We start from the raw sequence: 18932 nt of genomic DNA on the forward strand, positions 1-18932 counted from the left end.
CAAGCCCCTCAGCGCCCCTCCGTCTGCCAGGCTCAGAAAGCCCTGCCTTTAGAAGTCAGGTCTCTGGAGCCTTTTGTCCCGCATGCCTCAGAGGTGCCCAGCCAGTTCCAGGCCTTGGCAGGGTGGGGAACAGGAAGGTGATGAGGATTCAGACCTGAGAATATCCCACCATCTCCTGCCACAGGGCCTTGGGACCCGAGTATGCCAATCCCTTCCTGTCACCTAAAAGTGAACAATACAAGGACATCTCTTTGTGACTTGGAGGGGCAAATCTAGCATTTAAACCCAAGTGTGGTGGGCACTGATGTGCCTCCAGGCTGTAGGCAGCTCCAAGCATGCACTAGAAGTAGGAGCAGCTCAGCCAGGAGGGTAGGGGCCCACAGGGCTGTTGCTACCCTCCCCTATTGCATCCACACCCATGGTACCCATGGAAACACAGCTACCACCACCACCACCCCTGCCAGCTGCCTGCATTCAGACAACCAGCTCTAGCTCACCTCTAAACCAAGGCCTGAACTGATGCCAGGCTGGCCAGAGTGGCTTCAGGAAGAACTGGGATTGGGCAATTTGGTCAGTCCAGGTGCCAGCACAGCTTGGGAGGGCTACCACAGGAGCCTCCATACCTTGCTGCCTGGGCTGTGATCAGGCTGGGCTTAGTGGCCAGCAGAGTCAGGTGGATGGCCCCAGCTGTCCTCTGCCTGCGGGTTAACAGCTACTGTGAGGCAGTAGCCCTTGCTGCAGCAGCAGCAGCCTCTGGGTCTCGTTGAGGGGGCTTTCTGGCTGCTGCTCCGACTGCCCAGGTGACTCAGTCAGCTCTCCGGGGCTGAAGATGTATCGACAGTCATTGGGGATGCCACCTACTGCCCCTATACCACTGCCATCCCCTGCCTCGCTGCTAGGCTGCTCTCCACAGGGCAGCTCAGGACTGCCTCTCTCAGTAGGCTGCTCAGCTCTCTCAATGTTAATGTACAAGGGGTCCTGGCTGGTGGACAACACAGACAGGTGGCCCAGAATGTTCTCCAGTTCCATTCGCAGACATGTGAAGCTTGGGCGCTGCTTTGGGTCGGCGCTCCAGCACTGGTACATGAGATCATACCTGGGGTAGAAAGAGGAGTGAGAAGAGGCCACGGCCTCTTAGTCATGTGACACTAAGGTAGGAAATAGTTCTTCAGCGCTAGGGTAGAAAGCTTACTATGCATCAGGTTAAGATTACATGTATTTAGTGTATAAATGTGCACATGCTCACGAACTCATATACATGTGTTACAGCATACATGTATAAATCAAAGGACAAGTTTCGGACTGGCTTTCTCCATGTGGGTGCTGGAATTAAACTCAGGTTGTCTAGGCTTGGCAGCAAGCATCTTTACCAGCTGAGCTGTCTTGCCAGCCTTACGTTGAACAGTTCCTGTTCTGAAAACATAAAAATTGAAGCATGGAGAAATTAAGCACCTTGACTATAGGCTGGAGAGATGGCTCAACAGTTAAAGAGTGACCACTGCTTTTGGAGAGGAATCAAGTTCAGTTCTCAGCACCCATGTCAGGTAGCTCATAAGCACCTGTAACTCCAGCTTTAGGGGGCTCTGACATCTCTGGACTTCTTAGATACCAGCACTCACATCCATACACTCACACTCAGACAGGTAGCCACACAATTAAAAACATAACAAAAATAAACCTTTAAAAAAAATCCTTGAGCCAGGCAGTGGTGGCACACACCTTTAATCTGTGAACTCAAGGCCAGCCTGGTCTACAGAGTAATCCAGGACAGCCAAGATTGTTACACAGAGAAACCCTGTCTCAAAAGACCAAAAAGAAAAACAATCCTTAATAAAGCCACGTAGGTAGAAAGTACCAGAGCTGGTAGAAAGTACCTGTAACCCAGCACTCAGAGGTAGATGCAGTTTGAGATGGGCTTAAGATACCGTGAGTATGAGGCATACTAAAGCTGCAGAGTAAAGTCCTGTTTCAAAAAAATAAAAGACAGGCAGGACTAGGGATGCAGTTCAGTTGGTAGGATGCTTGCCCGGTATGCACAAAGGCCTGGCTGGGAGTTGGAGGCAGGAGGATCTGAAGTTTAACGTAGACCTTGGCTACATAGCCAAGTCTGGTCTAGGATAAGTAAGAACCTGTCTCAAATTCCCCAAAGTCACTGAGCTATGATAGTAAAATACAAGTACTTCTGACTTACACAGAAGCCTGGAGTCATGACCATCCCCTGGTTTTTGTTCTGTGGCACAGAAGACCCTGGGCCTCGTGTATACTAAGCAAGAACTCTATCACTGAGCTACCATATCCCAGACCCTGGACTTAGGTTTATCTTTTTAGGGGGTAGGCTTGTACATTCTCCTTTTTGTTCCAAGTCCACAAGAGGCAGAACCCACTCGTGTACGCTTACATTTTCAGAACAGCTTCCAGCCCTCTTCCTCTGTCAGGAATACCCCACCCTGCACTTATTTCACTAGCTTTACAGATTCTCCTATAGCTTTCCCTGCTTCCAAGGACAGATGGACACGGATGGATGGACACACACACACACACACACACACTCCATCTCTCCCGAGAAAGGCCTAAGACAAAATGCAATCAGCAGTGCCTGACTCTTGTGTATGGCAAAGGCCCCAAGTACTGTCTCACAAAAGAGCCCTCCCAATAGAGGCCCCAATGGCAGGAAGAATCGTGCCAGACCCCAGGCCGGCTGTGGGAATGGTCCAGAACTACGGGTATATGGCCAGACTGGGACATATTCTCCAGGCTGTGCTAGAAGCCAACTGGCACCTTTCTTCCAGGCTGCCTGGTGGGAGGCCAGTGTCCGCCCACCCTTCATTGACAACAGCAGCTCCAGTCTGGGAGAAGGCTGAGCCAGGGTCTGTCTCTACTGCTCCCCAGAGCTCAGCTTCTGCAGCTCTAGAGAAGAGCTGAGGCTGGATACAACCACAAGGAGACCCAAGCTTTCAATCCTAACAAAGCACTGCTTAATGGACAGGCAGCAGGGCTGGCTCCTGCACTCCCTTCCTTCTGAAGTATGAGTGGGGGCTGGGGTGTAACACAGTGGTAGAACACTTGCTTATCAAATGCAGCCCGACTTCTATTCCCATCACCAAAATAAGTAACTGTTTTGTTTTGCTTGTCCCTAGACAGGGTTTCTCTGTGTAACAGCCCTGGCTGTCCTGCAACTTGATTTGTAGACTAGGCTGACCTTAAACTCATGGAGATCCACCTGTCTCTGCCTCCTGAGCACTGGGATTAATGACTTTAAAATTTTTCTTTTGGTGCCAGGCTCCAGGCACTTTAAATCCACTGCCTGAGAGGAGACCACCATTCAGGCTCACTTTCCTCCACCTGTTCATGGCTGGGGCACTCTGAAGGTCTCACTCCAAAGCTACGTGGAACAAAGGAACATGTATTCACTCTCCTGGACCACTCTATCTTGAAGGGGGTCAGAGAGTGACTAAACAGTTGATTTCATGGTTGAGAACATGAACTCTAAAGCCACAAGGATCTAGGTTCAAGTATCAACTTAATCACATAATAGCTGTGTGACCTTGGCCATGTTACTTAGCCACTTTAATCCTATTTCCTCATTCACAAAATGGAGATAATAGGCCTTTTCCTTATAGGGCTGGAGAAAGATTGCCTGGAAGAATACCTTGTGGGCCCAGCTAAGGTCAGTGACAATTATGTCATCTTGTCACAAGTGTTTGTTTACACTATATTCGGAGTCCCGCCCTGCTTGTGGTACTTTAGGCTTGCAGCAAAGAAAGGAATCAGTTTCCTTCTTCCCAGGATCTCAGGTCCTCTCCTTCAAGAGGACGCCAAGACCAAGAAAGAAGACCAGGCCCCACTTTGTCCTGGCCAAGAAAAGACAGTCAGTCAGGGGACGCTTCTTTTTCCTGGTGCCCCGTGCATCCCTGTGTGAAGGGGCCCAGGGCTAGAGCTAGGTGTCCAGGCTAGCTGGGTTCCCATTAAGTGACAAGGATACTGCACTGCTGCTCAGACTGTCCTCTGCCTTTTATGGTTCCCGATTCTTCCTACAAACTAGAAACAGGAAAAGCCTGGAGCAAGAAATGTAGGGTAGGAGCCAGGCATGGTGGTTCATGGCTGTGACTCCAGCATTCTGGAGATGGAGGCAAAGGGAATTCATAGTTTGAGGCCTACCTACGCTGCCTAATGAAACTGTCTCAAAATTCCCCCTCCCAGGAGAGACAAGGTGTGGGGATGAGAAAGGGAGAAAGAAAACAGGGAGTTTTCTTTCTCTTAAGTCTCTTAAGAGTCTTAACTCTTAACTAAAAGGACCAAAAGAAGGGCTAACATAAGTCCAGTCTGAGCTCATCCTGGATAGCAGCTATAGTAGCAGCCATGAGCCAAAGCTCTTTCCATAACCCTCTACCCAAGATACTCACACTTCCTCCATACACTCCGGAGGCTGCTTCAGGCGGTTCCCGCCGATGAGGTAGTTGTAAATCTCAGCATTTTCGATGCCAGCATATGGCGTCTGCCCACGAGTCATGATTTCCCACATGGTCACCCCGAAGGCCCACTGGTATAGAATCAGGGTTGGAGGAGAGTGTTACCAGGTTTCCTGAGCTAAGCAGAGCCAGATTTTGGGATTCTAGGGTCTTATAACGAGGTAATCAAAGCTCAGAGAGCAGAGCTTTGTTGAACCCCTTTGGGTCCTGCAGATCCACCCACACACTAATCCACCCTATTCACATTACCAAGCCCCATGGTGCCACCCAGCTCACCACATCGCTGTATACTGTATACAAGTTGTCAGCCAAGCTCTCCAGGGCCAGCCACTTCACAGGCAATTTGGAGGCACAGCCCTGACGATAATAGTCCCCACTGTAGATTTTCCGGGAGAGTCCAAAGTCAGCCACACACACTGTCATGTCCTCCGCCAGCCTGAAAAGGGGTAGTGAAAGGCAGTCTTTCCCGTGTTCACAGACTAACTAAAGCCAGGCTATCCCCATGCATAGGAGGTTCCATCCAAGGCAGGGGGTGACATCAGCAAGTGCCAGGAGGTACTGGCTATCTCACACCCACCAGGCCACCAGAATTCCTACATGCAATTTCGAGCTGCCAGGTCTCGGTGGATGAAGTTCCGGGAGCTCAGGTACTCCATGCCACAGGCAATGTCCACCATGAACCGGACCAGAGTCTGGAGGGGCAGGTTCTGGTAGGCAGACAGAGCAAGCTCAGGTTGGACCTTCCCAGTCCTCGGAGGCACAAAGAATGAGGTTCCCTGGCCAGAAAACCTAAAGACTATCTTAAGAATCACTGACATCGAGACAGGGACCAAGGACCTTCCAAGGAAGCGTTGTCAAAGCCTGAGAAAGAGCTAAAGAATCAAATGTCTTCTTCCCAAAAATGTCTTTGCCTGACCCAAAATTCTCAGCAGGGCTTCGAGGGAAAAGGAAGCCAGGTTAAACACAGTTGGGCTCTGACCACTCTCTGAGTCCTGCCCACCAAGCCTCTTCTCCCCCAGGTTCTTTGTCCCTTTTCCAGGCATCATTCTCCCACCCATTTCCTCCTGGACACCCCCATCTGAGGCACTCACAAAAGGGTTCTCCCCAATTCGGGAGGCGAGCAGAAAGGCATGCAAGTCTCCGTGCTTCATGAAGGGCAGGATGACCATGGGAATGGGGAGGCGACCTTTAGCCCTGCTCCGGAGGCTCACCCCTGGGAGACAAGGGAGAGTCAGGAACTGGGCACATAAAAGCTTAAGGACAGCTAGGTATCTGCCTCAGGCCCTACCTGCTGGCTTCCATCAAGTCCTTGGCTGTAGTCTCTTTCACCACCATACTTTTGCTTCTGCCTGGGTACCCATGAAGGGCTCTGCCTGCTGTTCCTTGCTCCTGGGTACATTCCTCTGTCTCTCCTCCACCCACATGAGCAGTTTTGAGCTAAGCTCCTCACAGATTTCAGACAGGACCTCACTCACTCCCTGCTTGCTCACTGGGTATCCAAACTCCTCTCCTCCAGGCTGCCCTCTCACGTTGGTGGAGCATATTTTTAGCCCTATTCTATATCTGCCTCCTCCACTTGGGCTCACCAACAAGCTTGGCCACGTGTGGATGGTCAAACTCCTTCATGCAAGCTGCTTCTCTGAGGAACTCTTCTATGTCGCTTGAGGCAATGATGTCAGCTAGGAAAAAGGAAGGGGGAGGAATGGAAGAAGATGCATGCCACACCCTCCCAAGGCTCCTAAGACGGGTCCTTCCAAAGTCCTGGGTGTCACAGGGGGCCAGGGAAATGGTGCTTTTCAACATTTTCTCTGCCTGCTAATGTTTTCCTGTTCACTTTTTTCTCATTTGTTTCTTTGAGGAGATTGCAGTCCAGCCTCGATTCAAACTTGTGATCCTTCTGCCTTACAAGCACTGAATTACCACTCCAGGCTTGAGTTCTTAGACCTTTCTTTTAGGTCTCACAAGCTGACTTGGAACTCACTATGTAGCCCAGGCTGGCCTCAAACTTCTAACACTCCCTGCCTCTGCCTCTCCAGTGTAGAGATTACTGACAGCTCCCTTTGGTTTTGACAGCCCATGAGCTCTACCGAGCACAGCTGTAATCACAAGAGTGCACCGCGAGGACTGTCACCACTCACGGCACAGAGCAAGGCTAGGGCACGACTCTGTGTGTGGGCTTGTGCCTTTGAATTATTCACGTGCTGCAGTCAGCATCCTGCTAGTGCTGACTAGGTTCTTGGGAAATCTCAGGCCAGACTGCAGCCCGCTAGGATCTGTTCCTCCCTTTACCCCTCCCCCACAACTGGCAACAAATTGTCTAACTCACCCTTCAGCATCTTCACTGCCACTTTCACCAAGGAACCATCTTCCTGCTTCAGCTGGGCTTCCCGCACTGACCCGAACTCTCCTAGGCAAGCAAGGAACCAACCAGGAGGGTGAGAGGGTGAGACACCTCAGGCTTCCTACTCCCTTCTCCCCCAGATGTCTCTCCACAGGGTCATGACATCATCACCTAAGGCTCTTAAAGGAGGCTGTGTTGGGAATGGCTCCCCGCCCTCCCTGCCTCTAGCCACCATTCCTTTGTAACATCCCCAAATCAGGCATCCATAGGTATATCTTGTTTATAGGAGCTGACCCAAATCAACACCCTGGAAGTGACAGGAACAACACATTCAGAGAGGGCAAACTCATGCCAGTCGCCACAGAGCCCCCACACCTTTGCCCAACATCCGGCCAAGGGTGAACTGCTGCTCTGGGATGAGGACGTCCTCCAGCTTGTCCTTTAACTCATCACTGATGCCCAGGCTATCCACTGCAGCAAAGAGGTGAGAAAGGGACAGAGCTGTAGTCAAATCCACACTCCAGCCTGCCACCTCCACCCAGCTCCCTGTCCTCAGCACAGGGCCTGGATCACCCACATTGTGGTGATACGCTCCACCAGGTAATTTGGTGTCTTTTTCATTACTCCGGGGCTCATCAAGGCTCAGATGCTTTAGTTGGATTAATAAGTTGGTAAAAGGTAGCATCACAAGACAGCCTGTTTTCTCCCTTCTATGATCCACCACCACTTACGTGTGGCCTCGATGCGTTCAGGCCTTTCTCGATTGAAAGACCGAGCTGCCCGAAAGTGTACAGCTGGTTCCCCCCGGGCCATGACACTGTCAAAGGCTTGCCTAAAGAGAGATCCAGGACTTCAGGTAAATTACAAGGCCTTGTGTCACCAACTACCTCCTTCTCCACAGTCCCACTTCCTTACCCAAACCGTGTCTCCTTCCGTCTCTTTCGAAGCAGGATGAGGGCCAAGGCAGCAGCCGTGATCAGGGCGGTGAGCACACCCAGAACCACAGGCACCCAGGATGTGCGGCTGTGGGGAGGGCCCTGCCTTCCTGTGGGAGGACAAGGCAATGTCATGAGCCAGGCTGATACCAAAGTGTCCTGGGAAGACAGGTGTCACCTGCCTCCTCTTATCAGTCTGTTATCCTTGCAAGCCTTGATGCCCCCTACCCCACCTGCATGCCTTACCTGCATGGTCATGAGAAGACACTACCAGTGGCTGACTCCAGGGCCCACAGCCAACTGCATTGAAGACACACACACGCAAAATCAGGTCCTTCTGGGGATCCCAGCCGGTCACATTGGCCCTGGTTCCTTCCACCATCAGCTCATCCTGCAGTCAGGAAAAGCCCCACCCCCACACTGAGCCTGGGGAAGCCTCCAGCTGGGAAGGGAGGACAGAAAAGAGTTCAGCTAGGAATCTGGGAACCTTTGGGGCACAGTGGGTGATAGGGACTGTAGAACAGAGCTCCATGAGAGTCACATTCCTGCCCTGGACTACAGGGAACACAAACACCCCTCAGGAGAAGGAGGGGAAGTAGAGCTGGGGCAGCTGACAAAGCTTTATCTGTGCTCCAGGTCCCCCCCTCCCCCTTTTGTAGGGGCCGGCATAGGTTTCCTGCTTTGCATACAAAGTGGCCACAGGGCTATCCCAGCCAATGAGAAAGAAAGTTGGTCTTAACAGGATGTGGAGGATATTCCCTGGAACTATAGGAGGGTCAGACCCTCCAGCATTGTAAAGCAAGCAGAAAGGGCTAACTTCCTTACCTGGGTTCCGTTTTCTTGGACCCAGGACACTTTGTAAGGTCCCAGGGGGGCTTCCCCAGGGTCCTCAGGGATCACTTCCTCCCATTCCAGGATAAGGCCTGAGTCGGTACGAAGGGCATGGAGATTCTGGGGAGCTCTGGCTGGTGCTGTACCCAAAGAAAGTTGTTAGGATCCCTACTTTTGCCACCATCATTAACCTATGAGCTTCACAGCTCAGAAAGCAGAGGGTGAGAAAAGGGCTTGCCTGCCAGCTGCCACTACTAACATCCCCTGCACTGGGGAGAGGGCAGCCTGCACAGGACAGAAGGGGCCCAGCCCCCACATCTCTACAGTGTTCCCTTCATCACCCTGGTACTGCTTGGTCTTCCCCCCACCCAGCCTCTTTTAACAGCCAGAGAGCTACAAGCAAATTCCAAGGCAGTGTTCTTTGACTTGCTCTGTGTCTTTTCCTTGCTGTACTTTTCCACAAAATGATATCCTGCAGACCTCACTCATGCCTCTGTTGCCCAGGCCTTTCCAACCCAGAGCCTAGGGGCCTTATGAATGAACAAAATCATAAATGCATTTAAAACATGAGCTTTCTTTTTTACCTAAATCCTGTGGTTCTCCAGTTTGAACTTTACAGATGATCTTGTGTCACAATGTCAGAAGTCTGGCCATCCCGGGAGGATTTTTATTTTTAGAGGTACTGGGAATTGAACTTAGCCCCTCCCGAATGCTAGTTCAAGGGATCCACCACAGAGCTGTATTCTAACCCTCTTTAGAGGATTCTGATTGGCCACCCTGGAGTACTGTCCCACCATTTCCAACTTGCTTACCTATCTGTTCCTCCCATAAGCAAAGTGGTGTGTAGTAGCATGCAGTGCATGCTCAGTAAGCACTGACTGAATGATGCTTCCCTCTCCAGTCTCTCCTCTCTCGCTGAGTTTCTTACCTAGGCCCTTTGTCTGAAAGGGCACCCAGTCAGCATAGGGGGAAGGCCCCAAGGCGTTGGCACAGCGCACCCTAAGGCTGTAGTTGGTGGCAGGGGCCAAGTCCCGAAGCAGGCAGGTAAAGGGCGGCACAGGGACCACAACAGCCAGGGCCTCCCAGTCTCCCGGGGCCCGTGCCACCTTTAGAAAAAAAGGAAACAAGACATAAAGACACAAAACTGATGATATCAGGTAAGTCTCTGAGATGGAAGACAGGGTAGGCATGGCATAGAAGCTTGAACAGATGTTTTCTCTAAGTATGTCAGCAAAAACCTGCCCCAACTTGTCCCCAGCACAAGACCAAACCAGGTTTAACCTCTGTATTTCACAGATGCTGCTGCTTTTGCTTGAGAAGTCCTACTTATTCAGAGATGAGTGCTCATGGGCAAGGTCCTGAGTCCAATACCCAGGAAGAAGGAGTGGGAGTCAGGACAAGTGTCCCCTTTGTTGTTTTTGAGACAGGGTCTCACTATTTAGCTCTGGTTGTTTTAAAAATCACTCTGAGCTGGGCATTGGTGGTGCAGCTTTTAGCCCCAGCACTCAGGAGGCGGATCTCTGTGAGTTCAAAGCCAGCCTGGTCTACAGAGCAAGTTCCAGGACAGGCTCCAAAGTATACAGAGAAATCCTGCCTCAAAAACAAACAAGAATTACTCTGTAGGCCAGGATGGCCTTGAACTGAAAGGTCTGCCTGCCTCAGCCTCCCCCAGTGCTGAGATTTAAGGCATACACCATTATGTCTGGCTAGTGTCACTTTCTTGAAGTCTCAGCAACTCCAAAAAACTCCGCCTATTTGTACTTAGTGCTTAACTGTTCCAGAGTACTGCTCTCTCTGATTACTCACCAACCCAAAGCTCAGAGCCTTTCGAGTGAAAAGTGGGGAGCAGAGTGCTCTGTGAACCAGCTTCTCATTTACACAAAGGCCTATGTGTGTGCCTAAGTCACAACTCGGTAGAATAGTCACTTAACATTTAAAAACACCCGAGTTCAATCCCTGGCATTCCTACACACACAGACACTTCACATACAATATAGTTCAATACTTAAACATTAAAAATCACCCAATACATCTATTACTTCTTTAGACATGTTGGGGATCAAAGGTGCGGCCTTATGTATGTCAAACTAGTGGCATTTCATTGTACTATATATATCCCTAGCCTAGTTTCTTGTCATTATCTCTTGCTCCCTCCACCGTTTCCTCTAAGAAGGCCTCAAATAGCTGAAGCTGAAGCTAGCCCTGAATTCATTGTATAGCCAAGAATATCCTTTAGCTGGGTGGTGTTGGCTCATGCCTGGGATCCCAGCACTTGGAAGGCAGAGGCAGGTGGATCTCTGTAAGTTCAAGGCCAGCCTGGTATACAAAGCAAGTTCCAGGACAGCCTCCAAAAACAGAGAAACCCTGTCTCCAAAAACAAAAACAAAAAACAAACAAACAACAACAACAAAACCCACCCAAAACAAATAAGTAAAAAGAGACTATCCTTGAACCCCTGATTGCTGGGATTAGAAGTGTGTGACACAATGCCTGATTTTAGGTGTTGCTAGGGATGGGATTCCTATATGCTAGGCAAGCACTCTACCAACTGAGCTACATCTCCAAGCATTCCCCCATTCTCCTCCATCTTTTTGGGGGACAGGGGCAAAGTCTTACATAGCCCAGGCTGGCCTTGAACTTCTGATTATAGGTGTGTAACACCATGCCTGGCCCTATGTTGCTATCTTGACAAGCAAATATTCAAACCACCTGGAAAGTTGGGTTTCCACTTATAATTCTCCAAATTCTCAAGGGTGGTAGCCCTAAAGAGCTGGGCCTCAGGAATGAGTCTACACCATGACATCCTTCTAATGCATGGATGTGGACAACACTGGCTGCTACCACCCATTTATCCCCAATGGCTGACATTAGACACAGATATACACACATCACAGCAAGGTCTGTCTTTGGAAGAATAGGCCAGAGGAGAAGCCCACACAGACCCTGGACTCAGGGTAGCCAGGGCAAGACATTCTGAATTTATGTAGTAGTAAGGATGAACCAGATAAGCTTGTCTCCTTGGCCCTGCAGACTCTGCCCAGGGACAAAGGGCTGTGGCCAAGGTGAAGCCAGGGGAGGGTCCATCCTGCCTTGGAGACATGATTAAAAGAGTTTCAAAGTTTCTCACTAAGGATTGGGAATACATAGAGTATTTGTCTAGCATGTAAAGGGCCCTGGGTTTGTCCCCAGCACAGGAAAAATGGATGGATGGAAAGAGTCTCATTAAACAAGGGTCTCCTTTGAGTAAATATGAAAGCAAGCAAACTTGCAGTAGTTCTTAGTTGTGTACCAACCCTGCCCACCTTTTCTATTCACCAGGGTTCAGGACCCCTCTGGTCCTCTTGTTCTCTTGAGGGGCAGTGGCAGGATATGAGGAAGCACATCAGCTATGTTAACAGAAAAACTCTTCAAGCTTACCTAGTATATCAGAGGCCCAGTTTTGATCCCTAGCACTGAAAGGGGGGAATAAATTGAAAGAATAATCTTCCAGCCAGGGATTGGTGGCGCATGCCACCCAGTACTTGGGAGGCAGAAGCAGATGGATCTCTGTGAGTTTGGGACCAGCCTGGTCTACAGAGCAAGTTCTAGGACAGCCAGAGTTACACAGAGGAAACCTATCTCCAAAAACAAAAGAAAAGAATTTTCCAGATACCCAAGTCTGATCTGGACCTGCTTTCTAGCACAAAGAAGGCACAGTCTTTGAGCCCCTCTGTTACTAAGAGAAGGGACACGGGACAGAAAGGGCAGAAGAGACAATAGCCTGGGCTCCTCCTACCAAAGAACAACATCTGAATAGTGCTGCAGACCCAGAGTCTCAGGCAGTGCAGCCAGAATGCCAATTGTTAGTCAGTGAGAGCCTGCCTGCTTGTCTCAGCCTACCTGCACTGTACAGGAATGCAGCAGGGCTAAACCATCAGCACCTGGCACCCAGGCCACACTAGCGTTGCGGCTGTTGATTGTCGTCACTGTGACGTTGAAGGGGGCTGCAGGAGGTGCTGCGAACAGGAACGGAAGGTCAGTGCCCAATAAAAACATGAGGGGATGGACGACGGCATAAGTCACGCCTTGAATTTGTCCTGGGGCCTGAAGTACCCCCTAAAGATGGCTAAGTCAGCATATCCAAGGCATAGGGATGCATAAACCAGTTGCCAGTAGAACACTGTTATTCATACCTGGGAGAGTGCCTAGCCTGGGGGGGGGGGTGTGTGTAGAAACTGCCTACTGGAATAGAGAACCCTGCCCAAAGAATAAGGTGGGGGAAGGGTGCTCTGGAGCTACAAAAGTGGAAACAGGCAGCTGCCCTGCCTCTAGGGATAAGTACCTTTGCATACTGACTGGCTTCTCTCCTTCTCTCCTCCCCCTCTGCACCAACACTTTGGGTGCCCCCTGTCATCTGCTAGGCTGCTGCCCCCACCCCCTTTCCCTCAATACCAGAGACAGAAACAAGGTTGAATAAAAGCCTTGACCATCTCCTGCTGGCTCCATCCTTCCCTCCCTCTCAGGGACTCTGCTTCGTGATGGGAAATCTGCTGTGACGTCAGGATTCTATTTTTGTCTCTGCTGTGGCAGGGTCTCAGGTGCTCCCACTAGGAATGGGAGCTACACCAATTACCCCTCACCTGGAGATTCCTGCAGAGTTGATGCAAGCTGGCAAGCCAGTCAATTCTGTTAGACAGCTGGCTGAGATAGCCCCCATCCTCCTCACCCCACCCCCATCCCTGCCAGTGTCCCCCTACCTTGAAGACGAACAATGGCTGGTCGGGAAGTGGCCAAGCCTTTTATGTTGTGAGCTTCACAAGAAAACTCGGTGCGCTGGGTCACTCCTGGGGCCAGAAAACCTTAGTCAGTCCCCGAAGCAGCAACCCCCACTGAGTGAGTGAGTTTAGGAAGAGGGGACTTCAATTCAGGCTCTCCCCAGAACATTAGAAGTCCTCTAGACAAAGAGAGGAGCCGGGAGCAGGGTATGTATGGTAGACTGAAACAAGGACTTTGGAGTCTAAAAGGCTTGGATAGTGTTCTGTTTCCCCATCTGTCGAATGGGAGAATTTAAGAATCAGGTAATTGATTTAAAGTGCACAGTACACAGTGAGAGCTCAGGGCAATTTTATAGCCGTGCCTCCCACCTCAATCTCATCTCCTGCAAACAGCACAGGGAACCTCCCTCCTCTGGCAACTCCCTGATTGTGCATACCAGAGCCCTTTTGTTTGTTCTCTGCCCTGTCACTGTCACATTTGGAACTCCTTGGCTTTGTAAGACTTAGCTCCTCATGCATGTGTCTTGTCTACCCAACCATCCTCAATTCTTTGGAGGCTGGAAAAGTGGCTTCCAGCCTTTTGTTTTTCTTCCATTCCCTATGGTGCCCAGCACAGTGTGGTGTATGCAGTAGGAGTTCAGGAGTTCCATTGAGTGCTTATTATTACAGGGCTGGCTGCCTGAGGGTCCTAACCACGCACATCTAGAGGGAAGCTGGAAGCTGCAAACCCAGCCTTCTCTCTGAACAGGTCCTGCCCTGGCACCAGCAGGTCCTACAGTCCCTCCATCAAGATTCAAATCCCCAGGAACTCCCCTTTCAAGCTCAGACTCGTCTATTTCACACAGTTCAATCCTCAACTAAGCACAGTTAGTTTCATGGACTGACAAGTCTCACAAGCATGTGATGTATATGCCTAGGATCTTGAGGGTCTGGGAGAGCGTGCAAGTGTGACTGCTTTGGGATATAACTGTATAGGGATATGAACAGATTGGGAATTTTTCTAGAAAAGACCATCCCGTGAGGAGGTCCTCCCTATGTGCTTTATGCTGGCCTCCCTCTCCCCTTTACCCTCCCCCACTCCCCTTTCTGTAGCCTGAGCTGTCTTCTCCCACTTTGCCAGACACTCCTCCCTAGCTCTGCGTGGGCTGGTTTCTGGCTCCTTCCCTGGGGAGGGGGGGAAGGGGGTGCCCCTGATCTCACATAATTCCTCTCTCAGGGCCAGCTGTGCAAGGACCAGACTGCTGTGGGAGAGGAAAGGAGGTCCCAGCACCCTCAGTAAGCACACACAGCAGGATCACACCTCATCAGCCCACCTAGCCAGCACAGCACACCTGACTAAGGAGCTTAGCAACGGCATGGCTCACGAACTCTGACACTGGGATTTGCTCTGGATGCTCAAACAACAAATTTAGATTTATGCAGATCCCATCTCTAACGTGCTTCCCTCCAGGCAGTGACCCAGCTCACTCTCGGCTCAAAGCTCCCTCCATCAGCTACTCACCTGTCACATTTAAAATAGAGGGAGAGGGGGTAGGCCCCCCAACCTTAGTAGGTCCCCTCCACCAGAAAATGGTTACAGGTTCTGGAGGACCCACGGCCTCACAAGACAGTTGAAAAGGGGTGTTGGGAGGCACTGCCACATCTTTTGGTTCCACGGTGAAGAATGGCACACCTAGGGAGAAAAAAAGGAGGGGGAGTTAGCCCAGCCACCTCTTAGCTTCCCACCGCTCAAATCACAAGTTCATTTCCATTTGAAGTGCTCTGTATGGCCAGCACCACAGGACCCTTAGGATTGGGTCAACCACAAATAGGCATCAAGTGTGGGGAGGGGACAGCGTGGGTTTTCCCACGTGTCATCTTCCTTTTCTGCAGCCCCCTTAGGCAAGGCAGATTCTGCTGCCAGCCCCCACAGTCCCTTCCCAGGCCTGCTGACAGCCCTTCTCAGAGTACTGGAGAGGCTGGGCTGGGGAGGTGGGGGGAGGAGACCCTGGGAGGGGAGTGGGTAGGAGCTTTAGCAGAGTTCTGCTGGCAGGCCCCAGCTCCTGTTCAGGGCCCTTTGTTACTTTCTTAGTCACTTTGTTTTCCAGGGCTGAACAGCTCTGAGCTCCAGCAGCTGTGGAGCCTCCTCCCCCTCCCCCACCCCTCCCCCCTTTGGTAGGTCCTCTTGGCAGAACAAGGGCCAGCTTCTGATGAATGCTTGACAGTTAATGTTGCTCAGAAGGCTGAAACAAACTGGACAGAGATTGTGAGTCCTACTGGCCTCCTCGGTTCTCAGACACCCAGACTCCAGAAGGTAGAGTCAGTCCCTGATGTCTGGATGAGCCTTGAGCAGTGGCTCTCAACATGTGGGTCACGATCCCTTTGGCAACTACTTCCAAAACTATTTACATTATGATTAATATCTGTAGCAAAATTACAGTCATGAAGTAGCAATGAAAATAATTTTATGGTTGGGGCACCACAGCATTGGGTAGGCTGAGAACCACTGGCCTAGAGCCTAGGCCATAGGAGACAGTAGGTCAGTCCAGCTAGTACTGAGTTCTCTTCTGTAGAAGGTCAGTTCTTAGCCCATACAGCTAGTACGGCCTCCTCACCTTCCACAGTGAGCCACACTGACTGAGAGGTCTTGGTTTCTGCCCCATCCTTCACCTGGCACCAGTACAGGCCAGCATCAGACCGCTCCACTGACTTCAGGCTGTGGAGACAGCAGATCAGACTTACTGCTAAGAATCAAGAGAGGCAGATCCTTTAATCCCAGCACCCTAGAGGCTGAAGCAAGTGGACTTGTGAGTCTGAGGCTAGACTCATCTATACAAAGAGAGAATGTGAGCTCCAAGCCAGCTAGAGCTACATGAGACCCTGACTTCAAAAAAGGGTGTGGGCAACTCTGCAGGGCAAACTTAATTGGGTTTTATCATGGCCAGGTTCTAGAAAGTTCCACAGTTTGCCAAATTTTAAAACCACAGACCTCTAGACATCAGCACTGCCTCAGTTCCCAGGCCCTTATGAAATGGGCACAGGTCTGTCCCCCGCTGTCATCCCACACCACAGTCCTGCACCTGAGCAAGCCAATCCAGTACTGCTCGCTTATTGAGATGGACACCTGACTTGCATTCTGGACCACAGCCCCATCCTTCATCCAGTGTATGTCAGGGTCCTCCATTCCCTCCACACTGCAGTTGATCTTCACTGGCTGCCCCTGAGAGACCGTCATCTTCACTGGGGCTCCCATGAGCTTCAGGCCTGAGAGGTGGGAAAGACAATGTGTCAGTCTGAGATAGCCCCTGTCTCTGGAACATCTCCCACTCTCTACTAGAAAGCAGTTTCTATGCTAGAGGGCTCATTCTCAACCAGTGCCAAGGAAGCAGAGACAGGATTCTATTAGAAGGAAGGTGGCCTGAACCAGGTTGGGGAAAGGGCATGCCAAGACCTCTAGTTTTCTGTCACTGCCCAGTTCCTTCAGCACTAAGGACCACTTACCCCATAGCTGCAACAGGTGGAGACTTGTCACCTCCTGGAGCAGGCACTGTCCTGGGAATGACTGCTCTACCCAACCAGTGCAACAGGCTGCTAGCTCTCTGCCCAGGGTGTCAGTTAAGCCCCTGAACTACTGCCAGTACCCGGGTACCCCTGCACCCCACCCTGCCAAATGGAGGGAGGCCGAGGAAGAGAAGGAGGGAGTGCTCCCCTGAAGTGGAGAACATATGGCTACAAAACCACGTCAGATCAAACACATGGCAGCCTTCCTGGCAGCCTCCTGCTCTATTAATACCTGACTGAATGTGTGCAGGGGCGGGTGCTAGGAAAATGGGAGGCAGAAGGGAGGGGCGGGGCCCTAAGCAGGAGCCTAAGACCCCTGAGCTATTGTGGCATCAACAAGACCCACCTATTGGAATCTTACCCTCCTCAGGCAAGGGCGGGGACACAGATACACACACACACACACACACACACACACACAGACACACACACACACACTCCCTCCTCAAATGATTTTAAACAGACAGGCAGGTGAGGTGTCTGCATAAATGAAATCCAGACCTGACTCTTCCAGCGCTTTACTGTGCAACCTTGGGTAAATTCCTGGGCTCTCTGAGCATCAGATACACACCTCAAAGCCTGTAGATACTTTCCACTATCTTTCTCTTCCCCTCCTTGAGAGACTGATATAGCAAAGAACTCAGTTTTAAGAAATGCCAACTGGGTGGCTGCTGCCCTGGCCCCTGCCTCTACCCTACTCCTTTCACCCTCACAGAACAAGGAGAAATAGCCTTACACCCCTCTACACCCAGTAGTTCCAGATGTGAACAGTGTGAACTTGCGGACAAAGGTACTGTCCTCCCGCCTCGGGGAAATGTCTCAGAGGCTATGTGGCAACATAAAGCTAATCCTGACAAGGACCAGTAACCTTCACCCAGTCCAAGCTCTTCGACATTCGGGTTTCCGGGAGCGCTAAGGGCCACAGGAACTAGAGTACGGTCAGAGGTATTTTAGAATCCGGCACCTTCACAGCCCTGGGTGCTCAAACCTAGACCCTGTAGTTTCAGAGTGGAACCTTCGGGGGTGTGCGGAAGGCAGAATGAATCCGCAGGACCGGGGCAAAGGGAGCAAACAACTAGAAAGATAGAGGCGGGAAAATACAGTCCTAAGCACCCCCGGCTGCCCACACCCCCCACTCCCTTCCTTTGCACGGAGCCAGCCCCGGGCGCAAGAAAGTTGGGGGCGGGGGCCGCGGCCGGAGGTCTGGCAGCCAACACCCGCTGCGTCCTAGCCTCGGCCTTCCAGCCCCGGCCACCGACCCCAACCTCTGGCCGGCCCAGGCCCGGGTCTCTCCCGCTGCCGTCCCTGGGCTGCGCCTCTCAGCCGTGCCGCTCAGCAGCCCCCCGCTTCCCGCCGCCTCCCGGGCCACCCTTACCTGCGGCCGCGGACTCGGGGAACAGCAGAGAGGCCAGCCCGGCCAGCAGCAGCGGCGGGAGCCCCGGCCGCCCCATGCTCCGCCTCAGCGCCATCGGCGGCGACGCCGCACCATGCCGGGCCCGGCCCGCGAGCGCCGAGAGGAGGGCGGCAGAGGAGGGGCGGGAGGCCCGCGGGAGGGGCGGGGGGCGGCGCTCGGTCGGGGCGTCCCGGACCCGCGGCCGCCTCGAGCCGCCGCCACCGCCGTCAGCAGCGAGGAGTCCCCGGGGCCGCGGCTGGGCCACCGCGCTCCTTCCACAGCCGCCGCCGCCGCCGCCGCCGCTGATTCATGTTCTCCTGCGAGCCGCCGCCTCCTCCCGGCCCGCCCTCCGCGGAGCTCGTGCCGCCCCCCCCCCGCCCCGCGCGCAGCCCCGGTGGCGAGAGCCGAGCGCTAACCTCGGCCGCTGCAGCCCGACCTCCCGCCCACCTCCAGGCGGTGCAGCCAGACCCGCGCCCCGGCCACTCCGCTGCCGCTGCGGACGACCTGCCTGGCTCTCTGGACAGGCACCCGGCCACGCCCCTCCTTTTCCCCAAATACTTTCCAGTCTCCAGCGCGGCGCCCCGCATCCTCGCCTCAGAACCGCTCTGGAAGCCCCTGCCACACCCCAACACTGTTCTAGATCCTGACCTCAGAACCCCGCGCAGCCCT

At 52.3% G+C, this 18932-nt stretch overlaps 1 protein-coding gene across 2 annotated transcripts; it reads right to left on the minus strand.

Moving 5' to 3' along the window:
* Nucleotides 1-457: 457 nt before the first annotated feature.
* On the minus strand, nt 458-18702 carry Tyro3 (TYRO3 protein tyrosine kinase). Of its 2 annotated transcripts, none has more exons than XM_051183660.1 (19): nt 18680-18702; nt 16390-16573; nt 15925-16025; nt 14832-15002; nt 13313-13399; nt 12456-12571; nt 9505-9682; nt 8571-8716; nt 7992-8136; nt 7726-7855; nt 7542-7642; nt 7186-7281; nt 6796-6876; nt 6056-6148; nt 5561-5682; nt 5067-5176; nt 4746-4905; nt 4404-4540; nt 458-1096 (listed from the first exon to the last, which is right to left on the minus strand). In XM_051183660.1, exons 2-19 carry the CDS (start codon nt 16560-16562, stop codon nt 706-708), a joined length of 2538 nt encoding a protein of 845 aa, XP_051039617.1. In that variant the 5' UTR covers nt 16563-16573; nt 18680-18702; the 3' UTR covers nt 458-705. The 2 variants fall into 2 exon arrangements, with proteins under 2 accessions (XP_051039617.1, XP_051039616.1); XM_051183659.1 differs by lacking the exon at nt 18680-18702 and adding an exon at nt 18246-18544.
* Nucleotides 18703-18932: the final 230 nt, after the last annotated feature.

The sequence above is a fragment of the Phodopus roborovskii genome, unplaced genomic scaffold (assembly GCF_943737965.1).
Source record: "Phodopus roborovskii unplaced genomic scaffold, PHOROB, whole genome shotgun sequence".
Taxonomy (NCBI): domain Eukaryota; kingdom Metazoa; phylum Chordata; class Mammalia; order Rodentia; family Cricetidae; genus Phodopus; species Phodopus roborovskii.